The following is a 15,000-nucleotide window of genomic DNA, read 5'->3' as shown; positions in this document are numbered from 1 at the left end:
ATAAAAAAGAAAAATATCAAACGCAATAGGAAGACAATAATCGTTGCTATTCCTCTTAGAATAATTTTCAAAAAGTAAATCAACAGAATGATTGACTTAGCTGTGGCAACGAAAGAATCAATCCTTAACTGAGCGTGCTATATCAGAGGAGGTCGCAAAACTTTATATACGCAGGTAGAAATATACGAGGGTGATTTCGACGAAACAATTTTAAGATAACGTAATTGGGAACGTTGATAAAAATTTAAATGAAAAAAGAGAAAAGAAAAAAAAGAAACAAGAAGAAAGAAGAACGTATGAAAAAAGAGAGGAAGCAAAAAAAAAAAAAAAAGAAGAAAAGAAAAAAAGAAAAGAAAAATCAATTACGATTCTAATGAAAAAGATTTTAACGATTAAGGATTTATTACAAGACGATAATTCATTGATACGATGGAGATAAAAAATGATATTTATAAGTGATCTTTCGAAAAATGTTTCATTCAATCACCCTCGTAAAAACGTTGCCGTATCATCCTTTCAACCTGCTTGCTTGATCATTTTCACATTGTGGCACATTTTATTTCCGTCTTCTGTTCTCGCTAGCTCTAGTTTGTTAAACGCAAACACGCCTTAAAACTCGTTAAGCTGTAGAGACGAATAAAATCGCGGATCTCGGATCAGCTGCTTATTTTGCCAGTTACATCTTACATACCCGTTATAATAAAATACACATTTACAATATTACGTTAACCATAGTCGATTCGACTTAAACGCTTCGCGTAAACACGCTTCCACTCGTCTCATTTTTTCACATTCTCTCACTCTCTCTCTCTCTCTCTCGCTCGCTCTCTCTCTCTCTCTCTCTCTCTCTCTCTCTCTCTCTCACTCTCACTCATTCTCTCGCTCGCTCTCGCATGTTTAATTATATGTACAAGTTTCGAAAATTGATTAAGAGTTCTGATATCCCTCTCTCTCTCTTCGCGCCATTATAAAAAATTGTGTTTCGTTTCATCGTAGACTTAATTTTTAACACTTTCCTCCTTGTGTCGCGTGTCTCCCCTCCGACTCTTAAAATTAAGCTCATCCGACCTCAAAAGCTCTTCTCTCTAACAATTCATCTTATATATCGGCGATTCCTCGAGCCTTCACGATGATGTGTTGCACTCTCGCTATCTATCGTGTACAACTATTTAAAAATATCTCCGTAGTCGATCGTGTGGTCCATCACAGATAGTTCCAGTGTGTCGGAGGTACATCATACGAGATACGGCTACGCCGTGCTGTGTGAGACGAAAAAAAGACGTGCACACTTTCAAAGATTCTCCCTATAATTATTATTTTCATTAATCGTCGCGTCCGTTAGAGCATTAGAACGTATTTAACAAGAGTTTTGTTTTATTTCTTTTTCTTTTCTTCACCTCCCCCCCGTTCTCTTTTCCACTCTTCTATTTTCTTCTCTTTTTTTTTCCCCTTTCTCTCTCTCTCTCTCTCTCTCTCTCTCCTTTTTTTATTCTATTTACACTCACTTTCCTTCTTTTCCTTATTTGTTTTTTTGGTTTTTTTTTCTTTTTTAATTTTTTCTTTTAATATTAACACACACCAAAAGAGATGAACGCTCGTGTCTCAACGGATTCCCTCGGATCGGCAATTATCTCCTCGACGAATCCACAAAAAGATCGTGCTTATTATATTCGTGATATCTCGTCGAAAAAATAAGAAGAGAGAAAAAAAAAGAAAAAGAAAACGTTGGAACGTTAATATATAATAATGCGCAAATATATTATATTTACATTCCATCGAGGCTCATATCGTTCCAAAAATCGAGAATTTTAATACTTTTTTTTTTTTTTTACTCGAGAAGGAGAAGAACGACGAGAGAGTACGCGATTATACTTGTTTAAGGCATTATGTCGGTTCTTCATCTCGAGAGATCTTATTAGTCGCCATTGTAATCGTTCTTCGCAGTTTGCGTTCCCCTTGGCAGTGGGCGAAGAATAATGGAAGAAAGTTCCGAAACAACATGGTGGATCCTTTCGATCGTCGTCGATCTTTCGCCATTTTATCGGATCTCGAGACACTATGTTACGCTTCAACATTACTTTCCTTTTCTTTCCTTTCCTTTTCTTTTTTCATTTTTCTTTTTTTTTTTTTTTTGTACAATTTAAGAAAAAAGAGACAACACCCGGCCTCGATCAATCCTTCAGGTATCGTAGGAAAAAGATCTTTCTAGATGACGATTGTACGGAGGATTCGAGAGGATTATAGCCAAAAAGGCTAAGAGAATCCGTTGGATCGAGAATTCTTGGCTTGTTGTTGTTATTGTTGCTGTTGTTGCTGTTGTTGTTTTTGTTGTTGTTAACGTTGTTGTAGGATGAGAACGAGCGTAGGATCGGGGGCCGAACGGTACTTCGCGCTCGACTTTGAACCGCGGCCCCGTGTGTCATACGGGCTCTTCCCTCTTGATGTTGATATTTTGCGAGGCGCAAAAGTCGCGCGTAAAGGGTATACAATTGAAGAGCTTGCAGACCTCGCACTCGTAGACGGGGACGTTGTAGAAGAGAGTAAGAAGGAGAACGAAGAGACCGACTATGAGCACGAGGCAAACCCAAATAAGAAAGATTTTACGACGTCTATCGTAGTGCCCGAAAGATATGAAAGGCATGAAGGCGTAAGCCGCAAGGAAGCCGAAGATAAAGCCAAAGAGGTGAGCATAGTTGTCGATCCATGGTAAAACACCGAGTATTAGGAGACCCAAAAGTATGGAGATTAACTTTGAAAGTGCTCGCCTTGGATGTTTCAGCATTGGCCAGCAATGCAGGACCTCGACGACTAGAGTGGCGAGCAATGCAAAATGTGCTCCAGCTGGACCAACCTGAACAATAAAAATCGATTATATATTCTCTTGTTATAGTTTTGTTTTTTATTAAATTTAAATGTATGAGAAATTATTTTATATTACCTCCGCTCTGTAAGGAACGAATATCGCACTGGCCAGATTTCCAGCTAACGCGCCCACGAAGTAGATCAAAGCAATACGCAACGAGCCCGTTAGCTTCTCCAAGTCTCTCATCAAGAAATATTGAATCAGTAGAGTTATAGCCAGGTGTAGAATTCTAAAAGATGACACGTTTAAATCCATACGATCGGTTAGGCATAAAGGGATTATAAAAAAAGGATCGCGATACTACCCAGCATGAAGGAAGGTCGTAGTGAATAATCTATAGAACTGATCTGGCCATTCAGGATGGAGGAATGGTATCATACCGCAAACGTCGTGGAGGCATTCGACTTGGGAGCACAAGGATGCTTCCTCGTGAAAATAACCACCGACAAAATCACAATACTCCTTCGTTGTTATTCGACACATTCCATGAATACCGATACAGCAGGGATGTCCTATCACCTCGCAAACCATGTGCTCCGCCATTTTGTCTTTGTATCGACCGATCGGAAAATTTCCATTTCCTCTTTGATTCAAATTTTTACTATTGAATTGAAAAATTCATTGAATACCTTAACTCTTTTAATATTAAATATTTACGAGAAATTATTTGATTCGTGATCATTTTCATACTTACTTGTAGCGCTGACTGAACGGATTAGTTTTTCGACAGATGGGCCATTTAGTGATATCATCTGGCCATTCGTATGGGGCTATGCTAGCTGGAGCATCACAAAATTTTGGGTCCAAACCACAAACGGATCCACTTATTCGTCCACCAGGTCCACTGTCTCCAGGGCCCCATTTTTTCCAGGTCGATATCGTGTTCTATATATATATATATATACATATATATGTATATGTATGTCTATGTATATATGTGCGTGAATATATATATATATATATTTGTGTGTATAAATATATTTTTTATTTTTATATTTTATAAAATTACTATACTTATAGATTACTCCTCGTAAACACTTACAAAGAAAAAATTATGTATTTTGAAGATTGAATAATATTTACTTAATCATATTCAACTTCACATTAATATTGACAATAATCATAGAATTTTAAAAAGGGGCAATGAAAAAGATTAATAATAAAGAAAATTTGTTCGAATCTAAATATAAATTAACGTGAAATGAATGCATGCTTAATGGCCCATTAAATTTACCGTAATCGTTGATTTCAATCCTCGGACCAGTTGGTTTAGTAAAAAAAAAAAAGTAGAATTTATATTATCGATATGATCTTTATAAGATAAAAGGGAATATGTATTTGAAATAATTAGATGATCGAGCATAAAATCAAATTGAACTCACTGAACAGTCGGCTTTACTCGATTGCACACAACCGGAATCATCGTTTCTTATACAGCAAGCGGTATCGCGTTCTCTTTCTCTCCAAATGTCGATCTCCTTCAAAATCTTAATATCTCGGCGCATACACGGAGCAAATTTTGCACCAAGATGTATCAGATCGGCGGCTCTTGGTCCAAGCCAGAAATTTGCAGGCTCTTGATAATCGACTTCTTGTAACGACAAGCTCGTTACCAAAACCTACAAATCGATAATAAATATTAATTCATTTCATTTCATTATCAATTCCACGTATATATGAACGTGTTAATATTTTCGCGTCGAAAAGAAAAAAAAAAAAAAAAAAAAAAAAAAAAAAAAAAACAAAAAAAACAAAAATAAATAAAAAAAGAAAATAACAAAAGCAATCGTCACATATCTAACGCGTGATCGTAGGAAAGAGACAAAAAAAACAAAAAACAAAAAAAAAAAAAAAGAAAAAAAAATTTTCCATTAAAAAAAAAAAAGAAAAGAAAGAAAAAGAAAAAGAATGTATTGAGAAAGAATTGAAATGAATTCGAGAAACGAAGATAGAATTCAAAATTCTATTTAGAGTATAAATGGTCATATACATGCGGACGCACATATATGTACATACATATATACATACATAGACAGATAGAAACACAAAAAGATATGAAGGATCACGATAGAAATAGAGCAAATCGAGGTACGACGACGTTGAATAACACGACGACCGTAGAACCTCATGATTATTTATAGGGAGACGATTTGCCGTGCGCATACACGACGGCACGCGCGGTTTGCATAACATTTGCAATCTATCAATTATCGAATATAAAGTTTTATTTGGGATTGCCTGGGTCAACGATTCTATACACCTTGTGGTTATGTACGTATGTATGCACGTACATATGTATATCTGTATAATATATACATAGGTTCTCGCGAAACGTCAATTTCGTTTAACAGCCAAATAATTTTATGTTTTTATTACTCTCTACGACATTAATAATAGCGTTACTCAATGAATCGTTCATAATAATCTCTATTGTTTATCGTTTCCTACAATATGGTATAAATTATTTATTTATTTATTTATTTATTCTTTTCTTTTTAAACTCTGTATAAAATCAATTTTCTTTCTTTTTTTTCGTATATTAAAAATATCAATTATATATATATATATAAATATCAAGTAAAAAATTAACTTTTCGATATAAAATAATAATTGATTTTGTATATATATAAGAAATAAGAAATAAGAAATAAGACATATGTATATGAATGTATGAATTCGAAAATACACGACGATATAACTTACTCTCGCTGATCTATGATTAAGTTCCATCCCAACAGGTCCAAAGCCATAACAAGCTAAAGATATTATCAGAATGAGAACCTGCACGGTTGTGATCCAATATGTAAAATAAGGTCTGTGATCCTCAAAATCGTCCAGTTGCTTTCTTACTTCCGGTTTGTTGGTTATACTCTTCCGAAAGGATCTCCTGAAAATATACGAGGGAGAAAAGAATTTAAGATCTATCTATCTTTTTCTTTCTTTCTTTCTCTTTCTCTTTCTCTCTCTCTCTCTCTCTCTCTCTCTCTCTCTCTTTCTCTCTCTTTCTCTCTCTTTCTTTCTCTTTTTCTCTCTTTCTCTTTCTCGGTAGTTTTACGTCAAGTCTACCCAGTACTATTAAACCGACGAACATTGCCGCTGACGTTTCGTGACATTTAATAAAATGTCGCGGACTCGTATCAATCATTCTCCGTGTCAAAGATGACATTTGATGTCGCACCTGGGTACTATTATTATCCACCTTGAAATTCTAGCATTAAACGAGTCATTAGTCCATCTCTCTTTATCTCTTTCTCTCTCTCTTTCTCTCTCTCTCTCTCTCTCTTTCTCTTTCTCTCTCTTTCTTACAATGCGAGAAATGTATGCTTATTAAATCTGTTTTAAAAAAACAAGTGATTAACTATGATACCTCTTGAATCATTATCATCATCTGCATTATCTTCATCATCTTCATCATTATCGTCATTGTCATTGTCATCGTCATCGTCATCGTCATCGTCATCATTATTATTATCGTCATCATCATCGTCACTGTTATCACGAAGACAATGTCGATCGCAAGTTGTTTGAAGTTTACTTTATGATTATTACGTCACAACGTCTCTTGTGACGTGGAAGCACGAAACCAAAGTATACTAACTTTGAGATTCAATTTTGAATTGGTACAAACAGCTCTTTCCATTAATATTTATTTATGCATGAGATTCTTGAGTCTTGCACCGGAGAGGTCCTTGTTTCATAGAAAGCTGCGCTCTCTCTCTCTCTCTCTCTCTCTCTCTCTCTCTCTCTCTCTCTCTCTCTTTCTCTCTCTCTCTTTATCTTCTCTTTCTATGTACGTTGCTTAGTACATAGAACTAACTTTGTTAAACGAACGGTGAAAAGTGAACGAGCGTTTCGTGTGAATAATATTTTTAGGTCATTTTCAAGAATTCGTTCTTATTATATTTTTCATATAATGATTGTAAATCAAATTATTTATATAAATATTTGTCTAATACAAAAAAGAAATAAATAAATAAATAAATAAATATATATATATATATATATATATATATATACATATATAAGCATAGATAATATAATAATCAAAATATATATTCTGTCATAATGAAATTATTTATATAAATATTTGTATAATAGAAAATTAATAATATATATATATATATATTATGTATTTTATATATTTGATTATAATTAAAATTATATATATATGTATAATAATTTGATTTGTTTGAAGCGTTCAAAATTTGTTAGTATAGTTTTAACGAAAATGATTAATAATTTTAATTAAAATAAATATGATCGGGTGTACATACCCGAAAAATCGACCAACGATTCCCATGCCATATTGACGTCGATTACTATTATCGAAGACACGATCGATGGTACTAGGGGAGATTCTTGTACCACCGGTCATTTCCCTTCTCAAAGTTACACCATCCTCTTGCTGCATCCTTGTGTCCTCTCTCAATGGGCCGTCGTATTTCGACCTGCTCCAACTTGTCTTTCTGTAATTTCTTTCGTTGTAAAGAGTATACATCGTGTGCTCGACCTCGTGATATAGTTTTATTAAATTTCCATACAAATGAAAATGGATTTTCAATGTATTCATCGAACGTAGATGGATAGAAGAAAAGTTTATCAATTTATCGATATTAATTATTATTTCTCGACGACGAGCACACGTAGGCCCTAATAAAAGCGTGATCTAAATCTAATCATAAAACTTTCGTGTACCACTCCATCTCATGTAAATTAAATATTGAACAATTTTTGTTTTTTTTTTTTTTTTTTTTTAAATATCATTATAATCAATTTTAGATTTTACCTTGAAGTATAATGGTCCCTCGTGACCTGATGAGGTCTCCTAACTTGTCCGTCGATCGTACTCCTCTCCTCATTTTGCTGTGCGAATCTGCAATGGACGTTAATCAATATTTTTCATTCGATTATTTTTTCCCAAAAGTAATCGAAAACAATCTTCGATTACGAACTATTAAATGTTCGATAAAATTAGATAAGAAAGGAGAGAAAAAAGGAAGAAAGGAAAGAAGGAATGAACAAATGAATGAACGAAGGATTTGAATCTGACGATACCTGACCAATTCCTCGCTCGTCTCACGTTCGTTCGTTGAATCTCGAATTTCAATTTTGCCATCGACATCCTCAGCTTTAGTCAATCCCCCAGTAGTCTGTTCGATTTGCGTTTGGGTTTGTTGCTGACTCGTTGTCAAAGCTGGCGGCGGTAATGGCGGTGGCGGAGGCGGCGGCCTTTCAAAAAAGGATTCTTCTTCTTCCTGGCCGTTTTCCGGGGATGATACGCCCTCTGTCCTTGACAGATAGGCAATTACGCTTGGCGGAAAGCTTCGAGATTCTGGCCTCGTTCGAGATCTTTCTCTTGGACGTTGTCTCGTCAGTGACTGTGAAATGGAAAGGAAAAAAAAAAAAAAAAAAGAAAAAGAAAAATTTAATCAATAGCCCAACGATAATAATCAAAGATCCATTGAAAATAATAAGTTTGGTTTATTCGTTTCAAGAAAAAAAAAAGAAAAAAAAAAGAAAAAAAAAAAAAAAGAAACATTTTATTACTTCCAAGTTTTACGTAATATTATTTTCATTTTTTCTATAATGTATGTATAAGTCGTTAGGTGCCGAGCGGTAATTTTAATTCGTACCAATAACCGCTAGATGGTACTGACTCGATGCTCTCGATCGATATATCGATCGAAGAATCGCGAACGCGTCGCGCCATATTTAAATTTTTAATTTACAACGAGGAACAATGTTTGATGTGTAATTAAAATTAAAAACTTTAATATAACATAGGGAGACTTTCAAAGAACTTCAATCATCGAGATATATTTTTTAACGACAATTAAAGGTTACAAACGCGCACCATTCTAGAGATAAAATTATGATAAGGATATATGTGTATGACTTTTTTTCTCTCTCTCTCTCTCTCTCTCTCTCTCTCTCTCTCTTACGTCGGTTGTGTTACAGTCTTCTGTAATACGCAAGAGAAAGTATCGTAATCATTTTCCGACGATGCACGAAAGCCGGCAAATTACAAGGTTACGCTCGTATTCGTAGAAAGTTATCGGGCTTTATGTCGTTTTTAACGAGCTTAAGCGCCTCTAACCGCATATCAAGCGAGTTCCTACGCGAACTAGAGGTTATTTCCCTTTGAAAGGGTAGCACGATATTCCCTTTTAGAAATTCCTCGAATTGCACGTTCTCGAAGCACAGATTCACTCGACGATAACGTCTTTCCTCATTTGAAATACTTGTTTTCCTAGAGAAAGAGAGAGATAGATAGAGATATAGAGATAGAGATAGAGATAGAGATAGAGAGAGAAAGAGAAAGAGCAAACATATCTCGAGATTTTTAATTAACCTTACAGATGCAACTGCACAGACCTCTTACAACTTACCAATCACGAAATCCTCGGTATATTCGCGTGCATTCGTGCGAAATCGTCCAAGTTATCATAAATGCAAGTAACGTTTTGATAGTTCATTTTTAAGGAAAACTACTTTTACGAGGAGTTCCTCGAAATTTAATAAGTCCGAACGTTTCGAGCTCGTTTCGTTTAGAATGAAAATTCTTTTGTTAAATACTCGAAGTATTTGAGCAAATCATTCGTATAAGTTAATTTCTCTCTCTCTCTCTCTCTCTCTCTCTCTCTCTCTCTATCTATCTCTCTCTTTCTCTTTCTCTCAGTTTGATGATGATTACCGTGTTCATTCAACGGCTAATAATTCCACTGAAACGTTCATTTTATCATTGAACAGATTATAAAGACAATAGTTTAAAAATCAACTCTCCATGGACTATATAATGATAGCTCGATTATTCATCCAAGCTCATCGTCCTTTAACATGGCCGACTGTATACGTCCATTACAGTCACGAATCTATAATAGTATTATCGCGTTGGCTGCTAATTTCGAGAAGCCGGAACGTCATTCATTGATATTAACTTATGGGCTTTCACGTCGATTGGCGATGCATGGCGAACACAGGTAACAATTGATCGGAGGCCCTTCACGGTAATGTGATTTTACAACGATCGTTAATGAGCTTGTGAATTATTTTATCTAATTATCTCTGTAATTATTTATAACGCGTAACGCATTTATAATCAATAGTGCAATAGTTCAAGGTTCATTAATTGGGAGTACCAATGGTGCACGAACATAATACCTTTTTCATCGGAGTTATTATTATTATTATTATTATTATTATTATTATTATTGTTATTATTGTTAGCATGTTACACGTCTTTAATCATTTTCATTATGTTTCTTTATGAAAATATTGTTGAGCATACGCAGCGATTGAATAAGATCTAAATCTGTTTGAAAATTATCATAATCAAAAGCGACAACGAGCTAAAGCTTCGCGAATTCTTGTAATAATTATTATTACGATGAAGTTCGTTGTTGTCGTCGTAGTCGTCGTTGTCATCATCGTCATCGTCGTCGTCGTCGTAGGTTAATATCGATTTGTTTGTTAAGCGCGTAGGTTCGTTCCTGCGTTCAAGTTATATTGCGATCCAGTCGTGTTTAATACCCGCGATCGGCTTTTATCTTTCATACACATCCCTAGTTATAAACGTGTTATACGATTATAACGTTACGTTGCTTTACTACTAACGTTATAAATGCAATGTCGAAGTAGCATCTAAGCCAGCTTAAGTTCTATTATCGATATTATCCAGTATGAATTTCGAATATAACGCTATATTGAGCATCGATTATCAACGTTGAACGAAAAATCATTCAATAGAAATGAAAAACATTTCTATGACAAAAATTTTTGATAAAATATATCATTTCTAAGATTAATTAGAATTTACTATTTCTATTTAGATTTGATACTCCATTTTCGTACATCATTAGAATAACACACACACACACACACATATATATATATATATATATATATATATATATATATATATAAGGAGAATAGACTAAGTTTCTACGGTCTGTAATGGGCAGACAATGACAAGTACAGTAGTGGAAGTATACGATTGGTCAGACTATTTCTGTCAGTGGCGTGTTCCCGACAGTTTGCTAAGTTCGTCGACTTCCTTAGTGAGAAATTTACGTAATACCTATCTATTATATATACATTATCATTGATTAAATAATACGATAAGAAAAGGAATAATTAACGTTTGCAAATAATAAATGATTTTTTGTCGAAAAAAAGAAAAGAAACAAGAAAAAAAGGAAGAATAGACCTGAAAGGTTTCTATTTTTCGCTCTTTCTTATTTAACGATCCTTTGATAATCGTTTAGTTTTTATGTCAGGTAAATTTGTATTCCATTAAAACGGTACTTTATTTATTTATCAAGATCGCCATTCGGCCCTTTAACAAATATTTGTCTTTCACTATAGTCGAACGTTGCTTCCTGTCATTCGCAACTTTTTCTCTATTCTTCTTTTTTCTCTCTCTCTCTCTCTCTCTCTCTCTCTCTTTTCTCTTTCCCATTTCGCGTGTTTCTCCTATCTTTTTTCTGGATTAAACTAAAAGCAATCTATTATTGTATGTGTGCTATGTTAACAATCATAAAGCAAAACTATGTATGTATATATATATATATATATATATATATATATATATAAATATATATATGTACATGGGATGGTAAAATATAATTTAACAGGACGTTCGTTCATTTGAATTCATAATGTACAGCCTTCGGCATATTTGCGTTCGATCGAGCGTATATGATTATATGGGAAAACTGTTATTCGAGCTAGACTCTCGTTCGATTATGATAACTTTGCGTTGCGTTGCATTGCATTGGATTGCATTGCGTTATCTTGCTTACGACGATATTATAATAAGCTTATTTATACTTGACATTTTTCACATGTATTCAGTTATATCATTACGATATAAATACAAACATAACGCGAAAGTATTTAAAAATCTTTCTATATTATATGATTAAGATAAATCTAATCGCATGGTACAATGTTTGAATTTCTATTATATAGGTCACGTTTTAATGTTTGAACTGTTTATTGCATAATAGAAATTCTAATGACTGTAAGTAAACAATTAAAAAAGAAAAAAAACAAATTCATTTCACCGTTCACTTTGTCGGAATAATTTATATTGTGATAACGCGTAAATTATAATTCTGATTAACATATATACAATGTGTATTAAATAATTCTTAAAGAAGAAATATATAAAAAAAAAAAAAAAAAAAAAAAAAAAAAAAAAAGGAAGAAAAGTAGCATTAGAAAGTAATTAATTATTAATAATAATAAAATCATTAATCATTTTGTTCTCGTAAATTTTTTAAAATTGCTCATCATATTTCTCCAATTTGGATATAAAATTTTCTATAATTTCTCTTTATGATTATATTTAAGATAAATAGTTCTAAAAGAAAAAAAAAAAGAAGGATAATTTATTCTATTTAATTTGCAATAATTTGAAATATTGAATTATTGTCTATAAAACGTTTATCCATGGGGATTTGATATAATGTACGAATGTACGATATATAATATTATTTAGAAAATAAAAAGATGAAAATCTTAGCTGTCTGTGTTACATTTGACGTAAAGTATATTACTCGTATAATATATCAAACAAAAGCATCGTTTCCACCATTTTGTAATTTTCAATGATATCTAAAGTATCGCAAGATTCATTCTAATCTCTTTACCGTGTGGGAGTAAAGGATATTCGTAACTACTGGCAAACACAAACATACGAGAAGGAATTACGTCGGTAGTAGAGAGTTAGAGAGAGTGAGAGAGAGAGAGAGAGAGAGAGAGAGAGAGAGAGAGAATGGTTCTGCACAATGGCTACTTCGAAAATTTATAGATCTCTGCTCGATCCGTGCGTGCTGCGTGCCGCTTTTCAATTAAATACGACAGGCAGTAATTCTCCGTGTGGACTATCTTTTCTCTTTTTCTCTCTCTCTCTCTCTCTCTCTCTTTCTCATTCACTCACTCTTTCCAATACATACATATGTGTATATGTGCGTATGTGCGCGCGTGTATGTATGAGTGCGCATGTCGAGACACTCAGAGAATACATATGATAGTTTTCACGAGAAATGTTCCTTTTTTTCTCTCTTTTTTTTCCTCTCTCTCTCTCTCTCTCTCTCTCTCTCTTTTTCCCTTTCTCTCTATTTTTTTTTCTAGACGAGATATATTCTCTGTGAAAACTAATTTTTCTATGGTTCGGAAGATCTCTGATCGAACGATCTAGGGTGATCGTGACTTTTATGAGAAATAGAGCAAGAGCGATGGATGAGAGATATAAAAAGAAAGGGAAAGAGAGAGAAAGAGAGAGAGAGAGAGAGAAAAGGAAAAAGTGTTTTCGAAAGTAGGAAAAACGTGTTTCAAAAATGTATTCCATTCGCTGACTTTTATTATTTATTTCTCTCTTTCTCTCTTTCCCTTTCTTTTTCTTTATTTCTTTTCTTTTCTATTTTTTCTTTTTCTTTTTCATTTTTTTCCTTTTTCTTTTTTTAACACACCGACGAACAATTCGCAAAGGAAGTAACGAGAATACGTCAAAATATTCATGAACGTTGCACAGAAGTTGCGACAAGGATTACGTTGTTGGTTTCTCTTGATATTCTCTTGATATTCTCTTAGTTTCTCTTTCTCTTTCTCTCTCTCTCTCTCTCTCTCTCTCACACACACACATCTTCGCAACGCATGTTTTCTCGGTAAATTTACACACATGCGTGCATATCAAATCTCGAGGGAACCGACCGTAGTTATATCGTAGATACATATTATACAGAAACGTTTCCTACGGGATGCATCATGGGGATATAGCACGAGTTGGTATAATAGATAGATATGTACATATACTGGGGGAAAAAGAGAGAGAGAGAGAGAGAGAGAGAGAGAGAGAGAGAGAGAGAGAGAGAGAGAGAGAGAGAGATAATCACAATGACAGGACAGAAATAAACATAGAGAGAGACAGACAGACAGATAGTCAGAGAGACAGGACAGGAATAGACAGAGAGAGAGAGAAAGAGAGAGAGACAGAAAGAACAATCGGCAAACAGAGAACAGAGAGAGAGAGAGAGAGAGAGACAGACAGAAAGAAAAACAGATAGACAGACAGAAAGAAAAACAGACAGACAGAGAGCAGAGACAGAGAGAAAAAGAAAGAAAAACAAAGGCACAGACAGATAGAGAAAGAGAGAGAGAGAGAGAGAGAGAGAGAGTAAATTTTTCGAAACGTCAGATTTGAAAAAATATAATGGTCCACAAACTGGTTCGGAATATGTTTTTACCGTATATTCCATGTACATTATATTTTTATAAATAGGAGGACAACATTTTCGTGTCCACGAGAACGACAGCCGTACACGGAGATAACGCTTCTGTAATTTTCCTCTCTCTTTCTTTCTCACTCGCATTGCTACGTCCGGTAATAAAGTGATTAAAAATTATGGCCGCGTGTTGCGTGGGAAATTTAACGTGCCGGCGTGTGCTTTACTATGAGATAAAAATTTGAAATTGGAGCTCCTCGGTGTTTCGCGGACTTTTCGATGTTATCATATCGCCCATGCGTGTTTGTGTGTGTGTGTGTGTGTGTCTGTGTGTATTTCGTGTTTAAATCTCTTCCCCAATTATTTTTTTTCAAACCTACCTACCCATCTTTCTCTCTCTCTCTCTCTCTCTCTCTCTCTCTCAACCCTTCCTCTTTTTTTTCTCTTCTAAGAGAGAAGAGTTTAATATAAAACTATTTGAGTTACTTAACTATTCTTTTTTCTTTTCTTCTTCTTTTTTTTTTTCTCTTTTTTTTTTTGGAGTGGACCCTGTGAGACGAGGGGACGGGATGGGGAGGAGGATGGAACGAGGACTTTTTCTCTCGTTCTCATTTACGTTCGTTAATTTAACGTATCGTAATATTGCATTAGAGTTTCAACAAAAGAGAAAAAGAATAAAATGATATGAGGAAATGAAAAAAAAAAAAAAAAAAAAAAAAAAAAAAAAAAAAAGCCACAGAAAAAAAGGACAAAAAAAAAAAGCTATTTGGCCTTTCGTTTATACGACTTCATTAATTATCTTTCACAATAATTAAGTTACTAATTTTTCATTCATATAGTTATAATTATATACTATTTTACGTGAACTTATTTAAAATGTTTATCGTGAAAACTTATTCCCAAATAATA

General features: G+C 34.0%; 1 protein-coding gene across 6 annotated transcripts in view; it reads right to left on the bottom strand.

The window, feature by feature from the left end:
• Nucleotides 1–299: 299 nt before the first annotated feature.
• The window catches only part of LOC124951841, a 243,058-nt gene continuing 228,357 nt past the window's right edge, over nucleotides 300–15,000 (bottom strand). For 3 of the 6 annotated variants that reach the window (XM_047500780.1, XM_047500789.1, XM_047500799.1), the window contains 10 exons: nucleotides 7,919–8,241; nucleotides 7,650–7,736; nucleotides 7,138–7,338; nucleotides 5,567–5,750; nucleotides 4,246–4,482; nucleotides 4,098–4,124; nucleotides 3,558–3,748; nucleotides 3,168–3,464; nucleotides 2,939–3,092; nucleotides 300–2,851 (listed from right to left, as the gene is read on the bottom strand). In XM_047500780.1, coding sequence (XP_047356736.1) covers nucleotides 2,420–2,851; nucleotides 2,939–3,092; nucleotides 3,168–3,464; nucleotides 3,558–3,748; nucleotides 4,098–4,124; nucleotides 4,246–4,482; nucleotides 5,567–5,750; nucleotides 7,138–7,338; nucleotides 7,650–7,736; nucleotides 7,919–8,241 — 2,133 coding nt within the window. In that variant the 3' untranslated portion in view covers nucleotides 300–2,419. The remainder of the gene's footprint in view (nucleotides 2,852–2,938; nucleotides 3,093–3,167; nucleotides 3,465–3,557; nucleotides 3,749–4,097; nucleotides 4,125–4,245; nucleotides 4,483–5,566; nucleotides 5,751–7,137; nucleotides 7,339–7,649; nucleotides 7,737–7,918; nucleotides 8,242–15,000) is intronic. The other 3 variants (XM_047500817.1, XM_047500807.1, XM_047500827.1) reach the window with 3 other exon arrangements.

Source organism: Vespa velutina, chromosome 1 (assembly GCF_912470025.1).
Source record: "Vespa velutina chromosome 1, iVesVel2.1, whole genome shotgun sequence".
Taxonomy (NCBI): Eukaryota; Metazoa; Arthropoda; class Insecta; order Hymenoptera; family Vespidae; genus Vespa; species Vespa velutina.
The sequence above is the reverse complement of the archived record's forward strand: the minus strand, read 5'-3'. Positions and strand labels throughout refer to the sequence as shown.